Here is a 19700-nt window from a genome sequence, read left to right as displayed (position 1 = left end):
AAAAATCACAATGAATAACACTCCACAATTCACTCTGTTTGTAATTTTATCACCGGTATTGTTGCTCATCAATACAACACAACGTCAAAACCGGCCGTCATGTATGTTTACCCAGATTGGTGTTGGGGATTCAGCCTGGCGCACGCTTTGTTCCGCTCCTCTCACACCGCAAACCTCTCCACAGCTTCAAACTGCGTCCACTTGACCTTTTTTTTTTTTATTTTCCCCTTTTCTCTTATTGCAGTTCAAAGAAATACATCCCAGGTAGACGCGCGCGCTCCGCTCCGTTCTGTTCAGTCCAAACTTATCGCACAAAAACAACCGCGAGACGGGAGCATCCTCCTCACACACAAACACACACCACAAGCTCTAAGAGCATCTCAACTTGGTGATCCCTCCGCTGCCACTGGCTCTAATCCAATGGGACTCCGGTCACGGCGCGCCTCCACTTTCTGTGCGTCACGCTGACCGGCGCAGCGGGGAGCCGTTGATGATCACAGCTTTAATCCGAACACGCTCGCATGCAACCTCCACCTATGGCGGCAACACCACTAACTGGCACCCTGATTCGGTGTAAGTAAACCCCCACCCCCCCTCTCTCCATCTCGCGCTCGCTTTTCTCTCTGCGCGGGCGGGGTTTGTAGCCGTGCCGCGCCGCGCCGCGGGGCTGGCTGACTCACTGCGTCCCAGTAATACACAACCGGGGATGTAGCCTCAACTCACTGAAAACACTTTTTATTTTTATTTATTTTTTTATTTGAGAGAGTTACCTTACCCTTTTGGTATGACATGAATTATTAATTTGGGTGCAAGCAGATACATTAAGTTGATATATTGCAGTTTGCAAAGAGAAACTGGAAATTGTAGTTTTGTTCGTCTCTGTTTGTGAATGTTTACTTGTAGGCTTATTAATCACCACTACAACCATCTGTGTGACTGAAGGCGGTTTATTTGCATCACAGCTGGACATGGTAAAGAGCTCATAAAGTTCACTGTGTGTTTGAAAGCTGCGGCCTGATGGATGGGCTCAGAGAGAGAGAGAGAGAGAGAGAGAGAGAGAGAGAGAGAGAGAGAGAGAGCGCGCTTCGGATGGATCGCTGGAACAGTGGAGTCATTTTCCATCAGTGTCCATTAGGCCCAAAGGGCAAGCGAAGGCTGCAGTGCACCGAGTCTAAAGCCTGTGAGCCATAAACCTCCAGATAGCTCTGTCTGACAGAGCGCTACCACCCCTGCTGCCTATGTGCTGCGCGCGTGTGTGTGCGTGCGTGCGCAAGACTCCTCTACAAAAACATATCCATCTTAGGTATTTAGCCTCAGCGCCAATGGAGGGAGATCTGGTAACTACACTGTTTCCACAAAGAGCTCCGTCGTTTTTCTAACATGTGTCGAGAACTTGGGCAGAATGAGCTCCAGTGAGGACCAATCCCCTCAGCAAGATGGGAATTGATTCAAGAAAATGATTCGCAAATGGTTCATTTGCATTCTCTGAAAGAGCAAAGGCCAAACTAAGAGAACTAGCCCACGATCTAGAGACTCGAGAGAAAAGGATGTTCTGCAGTGTACAAACCCTTTCCCCAAATCAAACTGACTTACTTTTCCCACCCTTCCCACCGCTAACAGGACCGTTTGAAACTGAATCTCTCTGCAGCTCCATCCTTCACATCTTATTGTGCCTCTCGGTTGGATCCTTTATGCAAAGTGTCCTACTTTTGCCCTGCCTGCAAAGTAATGCCTATAATTTGGGCTGCATGAATTCAGGCAGGGAGAGAACCCATGCACCCCCATAACCCAAATACAGCTGCATGTTGTCCGCCTCTGAGGATGAATTATTCAACATCTGTCTGAGGCGTGCATATGTAAACAGGTGGATCGTCTCCTGATGGCTTTCAAAAAAAAAAAAAAAAAAAAAAAAAAAAAAAGGGAAAGCCACTACAGACCAAAGACATCCTTTACCTCCGCTTCAGGCTTTTACTCCTCAACGGTGTCACCCTGAAAGTGAGTTTAAAGCTCGTGTAAGCTGTGCAGGCTACACACTGTATTGGCTGGATTCAGATATGAAGGCCTCTTAAGTGATCCTAAATCTAAAAGAAATGTGGGTCAGCGAGTCGTGTATGGATACATGCCTCCTTAAAAGGGCGTTAAATCCTGGAATTTATAGCCGGTTAAGTCTGTGATTGCTCTCTGCAGTTTAACTCCGCTCAAGAGAGACATAAATTATAGACACATGAGTTATCTCCCAGCTCCAGATCTTAAAAACATAAAAAAAAAAAAAAAAACATGAATTATGGTCTTTTCAAGCTGTTGACTAACAAGCAGCCATTCACATTCAGAGAACTTTCATGTTTCACACATCAGACACAGCTTTTTGTTTCTCAGAGACTAACTGGCTTTTGTTGAGATTGAACATGCCACAAATGATATATACAGGACAGTATCTTGAACCACTCGAGCCCCCATTCAGTCCCCACCGGGCATTGCATTTGTGTGTGGCCTTGGTCTTTGCCAGTATGTGCTTGATTAGAGACCGCAGTACTATTGTAAATAAATGTTGCCAGATGTGGAAGGATCACTGCCTCACATGGTTTCATTTAGGCCCGTGCACACAGCGATGGATGACGCCAGGCTCTGGATTCGGCAAAGAAATGGAGAGGAGGTGGGGTACGTTAACACGCATGACACACTGAACTAGTTTACAGTGCAAATGGAGTGACATTTTTGGTGTAACCGAGCTTATACGGTACGGCTTCTTTTCCTTGGTGTCAAATAAAATTTGGAAAATAAATGTGCGCCCTTGCTGTACATCTAGTGCTTGCCAGTTTCAGCTTTTAAAAACATGCGTCTCGACAGATTCAAAAGTATATCAAGTACCATATTTTGTGTGCCAGAGACTTCTGCTATTTGATAAACCAAACACATCACAAATCTATGTTTGGAGAGATTTACTTTGAGTTACCCTTCCACCCAATTATGCAATCTCTTTGCATTTCAGTATATTCCAAAGAGGATTCTGTGTAGATTGCTCCTTGCTCTGAATTACTCTGTGCAGAGTGAAATACTAAGATGCTGCAGATAAACAAGGGTCTGAGGTATCAAAGCAGCATCAAAGCGTCAAGTTGCTGCCACAGAGTTCCCTGACTAGTAGGGATTTTTTATTTAAAAAAATAGTTCCTGAATATATCTTGGCACAAGTGACTTCCAGTACCTCAAGGGGCAACATTAAAATAAATGATGTGCTCTAGAGTACAACCTTCTTTTAGCATCCTCAAAGCTGCCGTTGAGATTTTTTTTGTCATGTTGGTTATGCCCAGCAAGTATGAGACAGGTCTCTTTATTTTTTTGTATGACCTTCAACAAGCTTTCGTATGCAAAGTAACAAGAGATGTGCCTTCGCTGTGGAATTCAAACTAAATTGAAGCAAACCATATTTAAGCCCACACTCCACAAACTGCTGGGATTAAACAACAGAATCCAGCTCCTGGCAGCCACAAATAACAGACCTGCTGGACTCAAATCTCATCTCATTTGTCCCTTTCTGAAAAGGCAGGGAAGATCTGAGGTTAATCCTCTCTACCGCTCTGTAAGGAAGTCGAAGAAAAAGAAGGTATAATGCCAGAAAGCCGAAGGAGGCACTTGAGATTAAGCCACTAACTATTGACATTGTGTGAGTGGCAGGTAAAGTCACCTCTGCTCAACAGCCCTTTGGCTCCCAGCAGAGAGCAAGACCTCCCCCTGGTGGTTCAGGAGGTGTAGGACTACTTTGTTATTCATGCCCCCTTGCACCCCCCATCCGACAGACTTTGTGCTAAACGTGGATGTCAGATCTACCTGATAGCCATGCTTGAGTTTTCTTTTAATTATTCATCTCATGAGATAGTCCGACTTTGTTTCCACAGCAACCCAGCTCATCTCAGAGTCTGACTAAGCTGAAAAGGTCAAAGCAGAGGCACAGGAGGATGAAGGATTATTCAGAATCATTGATAACAGCAAGGATCCAGCGTCGCATATCGAATGAACTCTGAACCCTGCCATCAGCGCAGCAGTTTTATCAATGGTTTGTAATGGGATCGAGCCGAGATGAGCAGTCAGTCAAGTTGCAGATGGGATGAGTACGAAGTTGGAAACATAGTAAAAGATTAAATAACCCACCAGAAGTAAATAACGATGGGAAATGTGGGAAATGTTACGAGATGTTAACCGACACAGAGGAGCAGTTCCACAGGACAGAGAGGAAGAGACAGAAACCAAATGAGGCCAGATGAAAGAAGGAACAAACTAAAGATTTATTGAAGGCAGCAGAAGATGCAAGAGACAAGAACAGAATAGCAAAGGGGGGGTGGGGAGATGGTGGGGGGGAGCGGGGCACATACGGAGACACTTCTGTGTTCAGATAGATTTAATGTATTTGTGTTACAAAAGTTGTTTTTACAGCTCCACGGAGCTCAATAAGGTGTGTATTGTTTTTATCAAAATATACATGTTTTGAACGTAAAGTGGATATAATCCAAATGATTTTGTGGTACAAAAACATGAATATATACAACCATCAATCCCGCTTCATACAATAACCCCACCCCGCCCCCATATAAAAAGGAAAAAATAAAAGCTTTTAACAAAAAGAATTGAAAGGCATTTTACTCTTCTACACCATAGCTAGGACTGCAGTTCAATTAAGTATCCATTCTAAAGCAATCTCTACCAAGGTAGGCTCTTTGTAAAGTCAATCCAACAAAAAAGGAGATACAATATACAGTATAGGCTGAAAGATATTTTAACTTCATGTGACATTTGTCCAAGGCATCTGAAAAACGGGGGTTAAAAAAAAAAAAAAAAAAAAAAAAAAAAAAAAAGAAACTGAAGCCTTGTGTACATAAGGAAACTTAGGGGGGAAAAAAAACCTTTAGAAGTCACAACACTACAAAACAGCAGGGGTAGAAGATACTTTGGTCCTTAACAGCAATAACCGCCTGTAGCTACATGAAGCTTCGTTAAACCATGCATAACAATCTTTTACAAAAATAGAGACACAGCGTATCTGTATCTGGTCCAAAACTACAGTGGTCGAGGCTGTGGAAACTGGTGCTTGAGGCACTCAGGAATGTGACAACATTTAAGACTTGAGCGTGATGGATCTATCATTGAGGAAAAGTGCACTAAAAAAGGACCTGACTGTGGTGTAAGTGGACACAGACAGGAACAGGCAAGGGCTATCCCACCCGTTATCCTGAATTTAAGAGAGAAAAAAAAAAAAAAAAAAAAGATAATGCTGGTTTTAGGATTTTTAGACACTGTCCAAGACTGTTACTTTCAGCTGAAAATAGCTCCAAGCTGCCCTCTCGCAGGTAGGATTTCCTGAATATAAATGGGATAAAGGCATCTTTGCAGACTGGAAAGATAAAACACCTGAACGAGAGGTAAACCGGGCCAGAATGGGTTTCAGCCTTAGAATAAAAACTCAAGTAGTCAAGGCACTGTGATCAAACCCAGCCACTACATATAGGTATCAGTTAAGCTTAGAAGCGATACACATGTAAATACTAACATTAAAAGAAGATAAATGAATATATAGTCATCCACATATAGATGAATAAATGATTAAATGATGCCCCAAATACCATTGTCCCTCCTGAGATAGGACTAAATGGAGGAGAGTGGGGACTGTAAGACAGGAAAGCTGGATACAGCTCTAAATCCTGCCACAATACACCTAGCAGACCTACGTCACCTAGCAAGGATATTAGGCATCTAACTGACTTGCATTCATAGTTTCTACATACATGTAACGGGGATATATGCATACAAATACCTAGATAAACATTTGTGTTTAAGAATAAACAGAAGATTGAATGAGCCACTTCCCCGCCCCCCATTTTGACAATGCTGGTAAATACCAAAAGGAATTAAAAAAAGGCATTTTGTGAGCCACTGATTATCCAAATAAAGCCAGAGCGATGCTTAAGGCAATCTGGTTGGGGCAAAGTAAGGCACAAGACTGCAGATACAGATATTGAAAGAAAACCGCATCCTTATTGAATGACCTCAGATAGTGGTATGGATCCCCAAAAAGCAAATAGGCGGATAGTTACAAGATAAAATCAAAATGGATACTGGGAAATAAATTGTTTGGTTGTCGGTTAGCCAAAACAAAATCCTTTGTATCAAACCATTTCTGACTGGCCAAACAGGTACAAAGTGGCATTTCAAAAAAAGGCACACACAAATCCACGACTATCATAGTAAAAGGAATGCAGAAGTGTGTCTGGTGTGGATAGGATTGATCCACATAAGCATACATCTGTGGTGGAGGGTGTCTTCTTTTTTTTTTTAGCGATTTGGTCTAAAGTGACAGTTCAGCTGCCCCTACTTTACCTCCAATGCAAGAACATGTTTCATTGCAGAATGTTGCCCCTTTCCCAGGGTCCCACTTCAAACTTTATGATGGAACAAATTAATGATTTGGTTTGAGTACCAAGAACTCTGTACTAAACTGGAACCAGAAACACGCTTTTCTATTTACGGATTCCTAAAATAAGTTTGTGAACATTTGCTTACCTTGTCCGTTACATTTGCGCCAATGCCCGTGAGTGGTGTTAACATTGTTACGGGCAGGACCTACCGCTTACAAGTGTAACTAAACTTCACAAAAAGGGAGTAGTGATACAGGAAAACTATAACCACTAAGCAAAAACTGTAACATACTGCAGCATGGTACAAGAATGCAGTGTTTTTAAAAAAGGTCCGGTCAAAATCACTATGCCCCAGCATCAACTAATGTTAGCAGGACTCACTCGAACAAGTGTACAACGGCAAACGATCAATTTGTGCGTGGCAAGATGAAATCTTGTCTACATTTTTGAAATACCTTGTATTTTATGCTGAATTACAGTTTATCACAACTTTAATCAAGAAAATAATGCGGTTCGTTCAACATATTTTGGTAACTTATGACAAAAATTGGAACCAGGAATCAAATGCAGAAACGATAAAAATGTGCCCAACCCTAATAATGATGGGGAATGATTAAGAACGGTGAAGGGAGCAACATTCTACAAAGAACCACAGCCATATACATGTAATGGTGGCCATCTCCACTGAAGGCAACCTTGACAAAAGTAGCATTCAGATGGCAATGACGTGGAGGGAGGAAGGAAAGGCACTCAGATGGTGGACTTTGAGAAGGACACTCGAAGGTGGTGGTTCTCTCCCAGATCGTGGTTGTGGAACTCGATGAGGGACTCAATGGCCTCCTCGACTGAGCCCATCTGGATCAGGGCCATCTTGCGGTCTTTCCTGTTAAATGAAGAGGGAACAATGTGTTCTGAGCGGCTCAACATGCTGCCCTCTTCTTTGAAGGTTGCTTGCCATTTGCTACATTTTGACTTTTTTACTCTGCTCTACAAGACATATTTTTCAGACTCTAAACAATAATTTGAGTGACTGGACGGAGACTTACTGAAAGAACTTGAAGGCCTTGACTGTGGCTCCTGAGCTGGCAAAAAGCCTCCTGAGGTCATCCTCCACCACAGAAGGCCTAAAAGCAGAGGGGGAAACAAAGAAGTTGACATTCCCTTTTACTTATTCATATTTTCTAGATCTAAAAATGAACTTCTATAGAGTAGCAAGTTTAGAAAATACTGTCACAACTAGTCAATCCCAAGCACTTGATAAGGAAAACAATGGGTCAGGACAAGAAATGAAAAAGCTTACAGCACAAAAGCTGCTGGGTAGAGTGTGGGAATGAAAAGGAGACTCTTGCAGCAGCACTTACGGTATGTTGGAGAGGTGGAGTGTTGCAGAGGGTGGGAAGATGTTGGAGTAATTTTTGGAGCCAGGCTTCTTGAAACGGTGCAGCGGTGAGTTGCTGTAGTCCTTTGTGAGGCCCTGGTCCTCGTGGCCTTCTCTGGGCAGCTGCACTGTGGTGTGTTTCGATGAGGTCACACGCATGGCCCTGCCGTGGAGACGCTGGCCATTCAGGTGGCTCATAGCTGAGTAACATTAAATAAGACAAATTAATTTCTGCCTCGTTTGCTCAGTTGAGGCCCACTAGGTAAAGGCTCCAAACATTGATGGTAAAACGATGCAAGATGAAAGAAAATATGTCAAAAGAAAGCAAATTGTGTTTTGCAGGGAACAAGTGTAGCTACCTAGCTGAGCCTGTGTGCTATCAGACATCTGGATCAGAGCATTCTCCTTTTTATTAAACAGGATCTTGACTCTCATGACATCGCCGTACACACCTAGGGAGAAAAAAGGAGGAGTCACAACACAAGAGCAACAAAGAACACAGCCTTAACAGGAGCTACACAGCCAATCACAGCAACAAAAAACTATTTCAATCATCACATCAGGGACACTGAGTCATATTGCTACTAAATTAACACGGTCTGATTAATAATTGTCAGGCTATTCTACTAATTTTATGTTCAATTCTGCATGGGGTCTCTACAACTAATCCTACATAAGCCCTCTTAGATTACAATTACACCGATGACGGCAGCTAAAATGGTTATGCTTGAGAAGGGAGAGGTAGTGATCTGAAGGCAAAAATCAAAGTGTAGTAAAATGACGTGTTCTGATCGGTTTGATCGCTCTACAGTCAAGAAAGCTGATTTCTTGACCAACTTATGGGCATTATAAAGAGACATGCAGGAATAAACTAAACATGCATATATCTACATTAATGTAACTGAGACAACCGCAAATAAATAATATGGCGACATAATCAGAAGGATATGTCAACTCATAACCACTAAAAAAGCAGCAGCATTTCATCTGATTATGTACCGTTACTGAGCAACTCAAGGCAACCACAGAAAATCAACCTGACAAACTGAATTTGCTCAGTTCTCATGGCTTGAAATTAGACCGTTCAAACCAAATAAAAAGTTTACAGTTATGCTCTTACTGGGGGCGATTCTTTAGAATTTAGATTGGTTTCCCACTTCATTCCCAAACAAAATGATCCCCGCGTTTCTATTTAGTGAGGCAATAATTCCATTGAGAGGCTGTGCTCTTTGAAGAGGAGAAACTATCCATTGCCCATGGACAGTAAACTACTGCCGTTGTAAATGAAATGCTGCCGCTTTGTGTGGTGTTCTCGCCCTACTTTGCTCACACAAACCCACAACAACCAAAACAGGTCATACAAACCCCAAAACAAACAGACTCCCCCACCCTTCATAGCCCTGTAGCCTGATGAGCCATCAGTGGTTAAAAAAACAAAGCCAACAACATGAGACAAGACATGCCCACCTTGCCAGGTAACAGTAGTAATAAAAAAGGAGATGAAAGGATGATAACGTACCGAAAAGAATAAAGAGGCAGTGTGGCGTAACGCTCTTTAGAGACAGCAGGGGGAGCAGCGGGGCAGGGGGCCAAAGGGGGATAGGGAACAGGGGAAAAGAGACGGAGCGGAGGACAGTGGAGTGGAGTCAGGACATGTCCGCAGGCCACAGGCAGCGAGGTCCACAGGAAGGCCACAGTACCATGGAGGAAGGAGAGGCATGAGGGACGAAGAGAATGAAGAGAGGACAAGAGGAGTAGAGGATTTAAAGAGAGCATGAGAGAGGGGGAAGTAAAGAAAAGAGATGAGGTGGAGGAAAGAAAGATGGCGAAGGGACAGATGATGGCAAAATGAGGAGCCAATGTCGTGTTTTTGTTGTGTTTTCAATTTGTGGGTGGTGTCCAAATCGGGGATGATGAATTGGGGAGAAAGAGGGTTGGGTAGTAGTAACAGAGGAGTGGCAGAGGGGAGAGGGAGGACAGAGGGAACAATTGGTCGTGGGGCGTGCAGTCAGTTGGCAAGAGTTGAGGTGAGGGGGTTTTAAAACAAAGAGGGAGAGGGGGGGACAGAGAAGAAAAGAGAGAGATAAAGGAAGTAAAAAAAACAAGGTCAGTATACACAAAGAAATGTAGTGCTTCAGACAGTAGAACTGGCTAAATTAAAATGCACTGTCACTATGGGAACACTAGGAGAAAAAGAAGAGAAAAAAAGATTAACAATGAAATACAGAAAAAGGCAGAGACAATATGTACTTTTAATTACAGGCTGTTTGTTTAGATTATTTAAAATTACATTAGAAAAAAAACAGTCAAATCTGAATGTCAATTTTAATATACCTGTTCCAACTTAAAAGCTGATCTTAAATGAACATCTTTAATGTAATGACTACATAACTACAATAAATGTAATGAGCGTGACAGACTACTTATACATTCTAAACACTATATAAAAAAAAAAAAAAAAAAAAAAAAAAAAAAAAAGACCTAAATCATGTACATGGTTTGTTTCTTTAAAAAAAAAAAAAAAAAAAAAAAAAAAAAAAGGAAAAAAAAGTAATATTGTCTCTCCAACAACTCAAGAATGATTTCAACTAATGGACAAAATGAAGATATGAAATGGTAAGTTAAAAAAAAAAAAAAAAAAAAGTTAGTGTTTTGAATAAACTTAAAATTCACAGTGAGCAAAGTGGCAGGTCAGAAATGCAGCAGGTTTGGTCAAACAGAGAGGTCCTGAAAGAGAAGAGGGTTTGATGACCCCTTTTAAATTAAAAACCGTGGTTAGGGGACCCCAACTAGTCTGATCACTTGTGGGTGTTGGGTGATTGGGGGCAAAACACTGGAGCTCGTGCACAAATGGATCCAGGCCCATTAACCATAGTGTAAACAAATTGCACTGTAACACGTTTAGGTTTCTCAGCACTGCACTGACAGAGGCAGGATGTAGAACCGTTTAAACCTAGCAAGTGTACTGACCTCAGGGTTCAGATTGCTGACCAACAGGACATGGTGTCCCCCAGAGGTCGTGAGCCCCGACAGGCCGAGGCGGCTAGCGGCCGCTGCAGCAGCCGCCATGCCACCATGGCCCACACCCAGGGACGCCAGGCTAGGCATACCAGGCATCGACAGGCCTGAGGAGGAAGAAAATTGACTTTCAGTTTTATGTATTGCGATCTACATACTGAAGCAAAATGGTAAATAACAGAACATAAAAACTGGGAAATATATGAACAGTGTTAGCATTAAGGCCAATAACATACTGCAGGTAGCAGGCAAATGTTTGGAGAAGAGGTATAGGTCTCACTCAAAATTGAATAGCTGGTAGAAGAACTGACCTTGTACTGTATAGTACTGACCTGATGCCTGCTGGATGGCAAAGGTTGGGGGGAAGGCATGAGCTCCACCATAAGGAGAGGCTGAGATTAGGCCTGGAGCAGCTGGGACAAGAGAAAACAAAATGGAATAAAAATAACAAAAATCTAAAATTTGTGCTTGTGATATGATCAGCCCCCCAAGCAAATTAAAAAATGCTTGGAAAGCACTTCCACATTTGGCAGTAGTAAAACCTAGAAGTGCTAATTCAAAAGGCAACTGGACTATGCATTTTACCAAAAGCAGCCATGGTCTGATGGTCAATGGAGGGCTGTGAATCCGCATTGGGGAGGTCTGGTCGGGTGTAATCCCTGCTCTTGTCATTGTTGTACTTGACATTGAGGCTGGTGAGCTTGGAGAAGCTGATTCTCAGGGTACAGCAGGCATTGTAGATGTTCTGTCCATCCAGAGACTGAGACAGATATTGGAGCATTAGACTTCAGACAACATAGGCAATGTTTTTCACTTGTGATTTTAATTACAGTTTCATGTTACGTCAATTAGTCCCACAGTGTTTACACTGAAGCTGCAATGTGCAAACTCAACCCTACTGCTAAAGTGGTGGCGACAACGTCAGACTGAAACAGCATGACTAAGAGCAACAGTTGTACCAGTCTTACCAGTTTGGAGTGCTGAGCTGTTAAGCCATCAGCATACTGGATCAGAGCCTGGAACTGGTTGTTCTTAGTGAAGGTTATGATTTTCAGCACTGTTCCAAACTTCGAGAAAATCTGGGAGGGGGAGACAGCACAATTAGGGTCACATCACACATTTTCTTTAAAACTGTACTGAAAGATAAACAAAAAGGGAATACAATTGCACATGCTTTCAAAACTACCACTATTACCAACATGCATATTTTGTTTATGTAGCGCCAGCAGATTAGCAATGCATTTTGCTGAGAATGTAATAAATGTGAGCCACAGAGAAACTTCTCAGTAACGAGTAATGGAGAAACAAATGCAACAACAAACTATCAACATATTTAAGTAGGTTGCGTACACATGGTACAATGCAGTTGTGTGTTCCAGTGCCAATTTTTTTATTGAGTACAATAGTAGAAAACAAGGTAGGTCTGCTTATATAATTGCAGTTGTGTTAAAAAAAACATTTACAATTTAGGCAACTGTAGTTCTCTGTAGCTCAAACAAATTATAAAACTGCCTGTACCTGGTGTAGTACATCCAGGGTGACGGGGTAGAAGAGATTTTCCACTATGACTCTGAGTACAGGGCTTTGCGACCCTGCTCCTCCCATGCTAGCTGGATCTGCAGGAATGGCCATGCTGGCCATCCCACCTCCATGCAGTGCATTGACTGCCTGCAGAGCTGCCTGTGCACGCTAGGGAGAAAAGAAAGCACAATTTCTTAGCATGGATGGAGAAATATATGCAGTAATAAGTTAATGAGTGAATGTAGGGGGATGATTTTTTTAGTTTAAGGCAACTGAACAGAGGCCATTTTTAAACATGCCATTTCTGTGGTTTACCTATAAAATTCTCTAACATATTGCACTCTTCAATGTCTTTAAAAAAAGGATCACCAAGTTCCTACCAATAAATTTGAGACTCGTGGAAGGAAAATTAAAAATAAGATTTCTCCATTCAGCAAACAGTTGACGTGAAAAGCAAGTGTGCGTGTATGTGTGAGCGCAAACCCTTACCACTTGGTTGGGGGAGTTGTCCGTCTTGAGCTCCTTATGGGTTGAGTATTGCATGTAAATGGGGTGGTTTCTGATGACAGGGGTGACAGAGGAGTAGTAGCTCACCATCGTCTGTGCACACTCCTCGCTGTTCAGTTCCAAGAAAGCCTACAGGGGAGGACCAGAGAAAAGCATTCAATTTGTTTCTCCCATCACATATGAAGTGTCATTCTTAGGCAATGTTTATTAAGCATTACAAATAATTTAGCAGGTCTGTTTTAACCCTCGTTTTTACTTTCAATTTGCCATCGTTCTTTAGACCGGTTGTTGAGGATCCGTCTAAAACTCTGCCATTTGACACATGTAACAAAACTAAAATGGATACATTTTTGTTTTAATAGTTTATAGCGACTTTACCAGCTGACTTCTCTATTGGCTGTTGAAACAGGTGACGTCCCGTTCGTACAGGTTTGATGAACAGACCTGCACATCATCCAGTACACACATCAGTCCTTACCTGGTTTTTCCCTTTCAGCATCAGCAGATTAGTGACCTTCCCAAAGGGCAGTCCCAGGCCAATAACTTCAGCCTCATTTATGTCGTTGGGCAGTTTGCGTACATGGACCACACGTGACGGAACACCAGGGCTGCGGACGTCACCTTTGAATTTTTTGCTGTCGTTGCCATTGGCTAAAGGAAAAAAAACAAAACAAACAGAAGCAGATACAATCAGGGGTGGAACAGAAGGCTCTGGTTCTCCTTGAATAATGGATTGATCGTCATGGCAACACAAACAGAAATTACAACCACTTCAATAAAAAGGATTCACCTCCTCCATGGCAACGCCCCCACCTTACCTGCATTCATGATATAGGGCCCGTTGGATATGCAGGAAGAAAAGAGTTCGTCGGATCCCCTCTGCAGAAAGAGAGAAAACAATGGTTCACTTCAGTTTATTCACCAATGAGGACACAGCATAGCAGGTGGAGAGCCCAGCTCTCATATTACAGAGCCATTGTGTGATAAAGCAGGAAGTAATCTGATAACCAAAGAGAGGATTGAGCAAACCCGCTCGAGTAGAACTGCACCTCCCTCACCAGGAAGAATTAAATGACCCAGCTTGTCAGCAAGGATATTTGACTTCATCATTATCATGTCTTCCCGTCCCATTTATACTATTCTCCAACAGCACTTCCTAGTTCCAAATCTTAGCCACAGTCACAATGGCCTTTATTTTCTGACTTGGGGCAGTGTGTCAAATGATCACTTTTGAACACCAATCACACTCAAGGAGGAACAGCTTCTACTCAGCTTAAAGCACACAAGTCAGCAGTAACACCTTAGCTTGACAGCAGCTGTCAGTCAGTACAACCCATCTTCTCATTGTTCAGCATAAGGAGGAAGGATAATGCACAAGCCCTCTAGATCAGAAGACAAGATGGGCATACAACACTAGTTTACTGTCTGCTGAAACAGCCTTGTCTGTCCTCTCTCTCGTCGATATAAAGTGCTGTTTCTGGGCTGTTCTCATGGTTGTGTGCGAGATGAAGTACAGCAGTCACAAGAAGTGGCTCAGCAGCCTAAGCTCTACAATGAACGTCCTGTTCCGGCTGAGACTAGGGGCATTGTTACAGGGCAGCGCACACACATATGGAGCCCCAAGGACTCTCTGGGAGTTCAAGAGCCCCAAAGCGCTTTAACAACAACCAGTCATGCAGGTTTGCTAGCATTCTACTTCACCCTTGTGAATCTTGGCCTTTACATGTGGAAGGTGGAGGGGCAGTCAGGCACATTAAATGGCAGAAATAAGGTGATATGACACCGAACCATTTGGTAGTCCCTCTTAACACTTTGACGGGGCGGTGTGTTGCCATGAGAGAACAAGATTGTAAGCAGTAGTATAAACTACCCTTTGACTTCCAGATGGTTTGGCTGAGTCAGTCACTCTAAGGCCCACACAAACTGGGTCTGCTATCTCAATTCATGAATGTAGAGCAACAAAAGACATTCCTGTCTTTTCACTGTGGCTTCATGATCAGGGGCCTCCCAGTTTGGCAAATGTTCAAATCTTAATAAATGGAATGCATAGTTGGCAGGCTGAGGTAAGAACTAAGGTACAAAATAGAATGCAAGACAAGAAACTTTTTTTTTTTTTTTTTTTTTTTTTTTTTTTTTTTTAAATCGGAGCGTCCAGTTAACTCATTAAAACGCACACCTAATGGTTAAAATATGAATGTCAAGACATGTGGTGAGTTAGCTGAAAAACCAACAATATTTTTGCTTGATAAATGGGCCATGGCCAGATGCAAGCCATGAGAAATGAAGGAAGTGGTTCACCCCCGAGTCAATGTTTGTGGGCTGGCAGTGTCACATTATCAGTCAGCAGACCAACTCCAAACAGGAAAAGCAGCAAGTTCAAGCCTGCTTCCAGTGTTTTACAAAACTTCCTCCTGGGGACTGATGGTTATGGTGCGTTCTTTTTGTCGACCGAAGTCTATCTACGAGTCGTTTTCCGGAGTTACAAAAAGAACGCCCCCCCGAGGTCGTATATACGACTCGTCAAGTCGTCTGAACTCAGAGGACCCTGAGTTCACTTTCAAAGATGGCTACGTCGTGCATCACACATAGTAAACAGTGGTTTTCTACAATTTTAAGCACTTTTAAAATTAAACTTTTTTTTTTAACCAAATGAATAAGTCGTACACCTAGCACTGTATACTGCTACCTATAGGCATGTTGCTACAGTCTTATGAGTTAAATACCGCCTAATTAATTAGTTATTTTGTAGCTTGTGCAGCTGAAATTGGCTAGAGACGTGTGGTTGCTATATGACAACAATGGTCGAGTTTTGAGCAGAAAGCAGAGCAGTAGCCTACCCGCTTGATTACAAGACAAAAAGAACGCACCATTAGTGTTCTATGGCAGGACTCTCTTTCTCCCTCTACTTCCTCATTTTAAAAATAACCACAGAGCTAAGACAGTTTATAGTTTATAGTACAGAGCAGGATCATCAAGTCACATACAAAAACAGAGGATTGTCTAATACATGACTGAATAATTTACCTATAGCTTTGGAAGGGAATGTGGAAAGAGTGCAGAGCAGCACAAAGTTAAGTTACAAAGTAAGGCTGGGCGTTTAATAGAGAAGTAGTCAAAGCCAAAATTCAAATATTTTTTAAAATCCTATTAAGTTAAGCAGACAAAACGTGACCGTCACGCAGCTACGACCATTACATTAAGACACCAAAATGGCGAGGATTTTACAAACACCCGTTTCCTGGGTGAAAGTCTTGTTAACTTCTCCTGAACGTGAACAAAGACCCCCCGCTTCAAAGCCTTGCGTTTTACTTTTGATATTGCAATAATTAAAATGTATTTTGCTTGCAAAAGATGCTGTTTTTTTTAACATGGCAACATTTTTTATAATTTATTTTGTTGCAAAAAAATGCAAGTTATTTATTTTTTACCTTTAGGAAACTTTATTTACATTAAAAATGTAACCCCCCACATCTTAATTTCAAGCTGTGTGTGCTTCGTTAGAAATATTCAGTAAATAACTATAAATATATCGTCCATTCCTATTAAAAAAGCCACTAAAAGAAAAAGCTTGTAAAAAGAGTAACTCCAACACCATTTTTCCAACTAAAACCCACTAAATGTGTATCGACTTGTTCACATCCTTTGTTTGCTCGGGACACTGACAGTATAATAGCAACCTTCAGGAGACAATGACACATTAATGGCCCGCATGCTGAAACTGTTGAGCAGCTTCCTCTGACTTACAATGGCAGTGGCCTACCTTGAACTTAATTTAAAAAAGGGAACATAGACTGGGGGTATTTCCCCTGCTTCATACGCCACATCACACCTGGTTTGCATTGCATCAAAAAGGATGAGAAAAAAAATAAAAAAGGACAGGGGTTTTTGCAGCATTCGGAAAAAAACATCACCATGTTGTAAGGAAACTAAATCTGATGATTTATTGTACTTGTGTTGGCATCTACAAGCAACCTCATTTTGGACTCTGTTGGGGGGTGGGGTGGTGGTAATCTCTCAGGAAAAAGCACAAAGGAGAGGAGCACAGGTACAGACGTGTTTGTTCACTGTGATCCGCCTCTGCCAGTGGAGGGGGCAGGGAGCTGTGCCTCACCAGGGGGCTGGAGGGGGGAGATCGGAATGCGACCGCGGAATGCTAGACGCTCTGCCCAGACGGAATAATTACAGATTCCAGCAAGGCAGCTCTCCATAACTCAGCATTTTCATTACCACAGTACATTGAATCCAAAAAACCCATTAAAGTTAAAGAAAGAATCACATAAGGAGTCAAATCTCGAGTACCGATCAACACATTCAATTGTACATTGTTCACGTTTAAAAACAAACAGGCCTTACTGAAATGAATAAATCGGGTTGGGTGTGACCATGTTGCGGGTCTGTGTATCAGAGTGCTTGTTTAAACAGTGTAAAGACCTTTGGCCGGGAGGATGAGGACAGTTGCAGCAGGATGGTTACAGCCCTAAGTTTGAGTTCAATTACTCCTCCTACACATAGCTGCCTCAGGTCCTGTTAACAAGGATTACTACTTAGGCAGGTATTTTTGTTGGTTATGCAAGTTAACAACCAGCTGTTTGCCAAAAGCAAATGTGTCTCCCCCCCTTAACACAAACATGTAATAAAGGGCTGCTATTCCAGTTACATTGGCGTAATACAGCTTCCTCGTCACTGGAAATAAGAGCAGATCCATACAAAAACACTGGTTTCACTGGTGTTTGTTAAATAGTCTTCTACTAGCAACAAGGCTGAGTAAATATCAAGCACCGGGACAGGCTTCAGCTGCTTTAACATTCCAGTAAGGAAAACATGCTATTAAAAGAACACAAAAAAACAGGAAGTTTCATTTCCCTACAGCCACAGAACCCAAGAGAAACAGGCCTGGAAATTATAATTCCCCACCTCAGAATCTATTCTAAATGACTAATACTCCATGTCCAGTCTTGGGAGTTGCTGAAACCTCTACGTGCTGACCGTTGTACATCTAAAAAGATGAGCCAGTCTGCAACTGAAAATTTATTACACATGAGAAATGGCTTTGGCCAGCAGTCCTGTAATTATAGGAAGCTCTTGCAAACTGTGTCTCAAGTCCCCAGTGTCACCACAGTTCTTTTCCATTTCCGTTCTGACTTGTAAAAAAAAAAAAAAAAAAAAAAAACAAAAAACTTTGAAAAGGACATGTCAGGAGTTTAACACAACTACACACATTTGAACTTGTGATATTCATTTTGTAGTCAGTGAAATGAGGTGAAGTGAAAAAAGCGCAGCTGCAATATGAAGATGATTTAAATTAAATTATTTAAATGCCTACCTTTGTGCCAACTGATATGTCATGGACACCTCTGTGAAAGAGAAATAAAGTTCATTATTATGTGTACACAGAAAAAGAAAATTGACCATGATCCAACATGAGATCCAGTTAAAACTCCTCACAACAGCAGAATAGTATGCACTCTGCAAACTATTCTTTACAAAATGACCGATACTACGATTCAACCATAAGTATACTTGACTTCCTCATTCATATTCGAAACTTGAAATTCAGAACGCAGTACACTTTAATAATTCGAGCTAAAGCCAGTCACGCTAAAATAAACAAAATACTTACTCAATTTCAGGGACGTAGCCGGATCCCAGAGGATACAAGTCAGCGTCTAGGCGGCTGTAATGGGTTGGCAAAGCGGTGGACAAACTTCAGTGTGGACACTTGAGAGCATACTTACAAGTAATAATGACACAAATCTCGAATAACAAATGTAGCTACGTCGAGCGTATTACTGAGAGAGTTCGATGAAACAGTGCATTGAAAGTCCTTGAAACGGTCGAATTCAGCTGATCAAAATGGTAAAATACGCTTGATTGTAACAACTTGGCATTATGTATTACCCTGTTAATCCAACCTGGTATAGAAGTCCCTGATTAAATCAACGGGAAATGTTAAAGCCAGACATCTTCAACATGGCACTGGCACTCCGCAGACAAATGAATGCGGAAATGAGACACGTTGCTTTAGCTAGCGCTCGAGCTCCCTTATAACCAAGTTACGTTACGAAGGTAACGTTAAGTTAGCCAATGTTAACTAATGTTTGAGTTACTACGAGTATGTTCCTGAAATAAAAAGTGTGTTCACACTCATTAACTAACGTTAACGTATGCTTAGCGTCAGTACCGTTTACATAAAAGGATAAAAACATGTCCGTTCAAACGGTTCACATAACTAACGCTTGTTAGCAGTGGCGATGGCTAGCAGCTGCTGGTTAGCTCAACGTTACCGTCCAGCTAACTGTTGCATGTTTTGATGAAAAAAACACGGCTTCAAAACTTTCCAGGTCTAACGGTTAAGTGAAACAGCAATCGGTATCAAATTATTGTAATAAGCAAATGAAATATGAAAGTGGAATACAAAGCGGTCGGTTTGCCTAATAAAATTAAGTCTTAAGTGTGGTTCTTTTTCACTTACCCGTCCATTGCACAAGAAAAAACTGCAGGTCTGAAGCGAAGGTAGGGCGGCAGACTTGCTTGATTTTCTTACAAAATGGCTGAACACACGGAGGCGAGCGCTGATTAGTCCAGGCACTTTCAAGAGCCAGAAATAGGCGGGGACAAGCTTCTACTTGAGTCACGATTGGACAAGACGGCTATCATTTTGCGGAAAAAAAGGAGGACGCGGCAAATTTCCAGAACATCATATCAAGTGGTCAGGTTTGTTAGATTTGTATGTGATGAAAAGCGTACTTTGAGTCATCAAATTGGGTAAATAAAAGAAGGCTGTCGAGTTTTCCGGGGCTAGGTGGTGAGTATGGAGTCTCAGTTAAATATAAGCAGTTAAATATATGGGCTCTCATAATATCTTATGATTA

At 42.0% G+C, this 19700-nt stretch overlaps 1 protein-coding gene across 2 annotated transcripts; it reads right to left on the bottom strand.

Annotated features, from left to right (window-relative positions):
* Positions 1 to 4375: 4375 nt before the first annotated feature.
* ptbp1a (polypyrimidine tract binding protein 1a) lies at positions 4376 to 19402 on the bottom strand. Of its 2 annotated transcripts, none has more exons than XM_028565689.1 (16): positions 19301 to 19402; positions 18449 to 18502; positions 18152 to 18182; positions 13647 to 13707; positions 13307 to 13479; positions 12811 to 12957; positions 12319 to 12489; positions 11769 to 11879; positions 11386 to 11560; positions 11112 to 11213; positions 10753 to 10907; positions 9302 to 9335; positions 8142 to 8234; positions 7766 to 7982; positions 7451 to 7528; positions 4376 to 7287 (listed from the first exon to the last, which is right to left on the bottom strand). In XM_028565689.1, exons 1-16 carry the CDS (start codon positions 19306 to 19308, stop codon positions 7155 to 7157), a joined length of 1743 nt encoding a protein of 580 aa, XP_028421490.1. In that variant the 5' UTR covers positions 19309 to 19402; the 3' UTR covers positions 4376 to 7154. The 2 variants fall into 2 exon arrangements, with proteins under 2 accessions (XP_028421490.1, XP_028421491.1); XM_028565690.1 differs by having other exon boundaries at positions 11133 to 11213.
* Positions 19403 to 19700: the final 298 nt, after the last annotated feature.

The sequence above is a fragment of the Perca flavescens genome, chromosome 20 (assembly GCF_004354835.1).
Source record: "Perca flavescens isolate YP-PL-M2 chromosome 20, PFLA_1.0, whole genome shotgun sequence".
NCBI lineage: Eukaryota > Metazoa > Chordata > Actinopteri > Perciformes > Percidae > Perca > Perca flavescens.
This window is presented reverse-complemented; position numbering and strand designations above follow the sequence as displayed.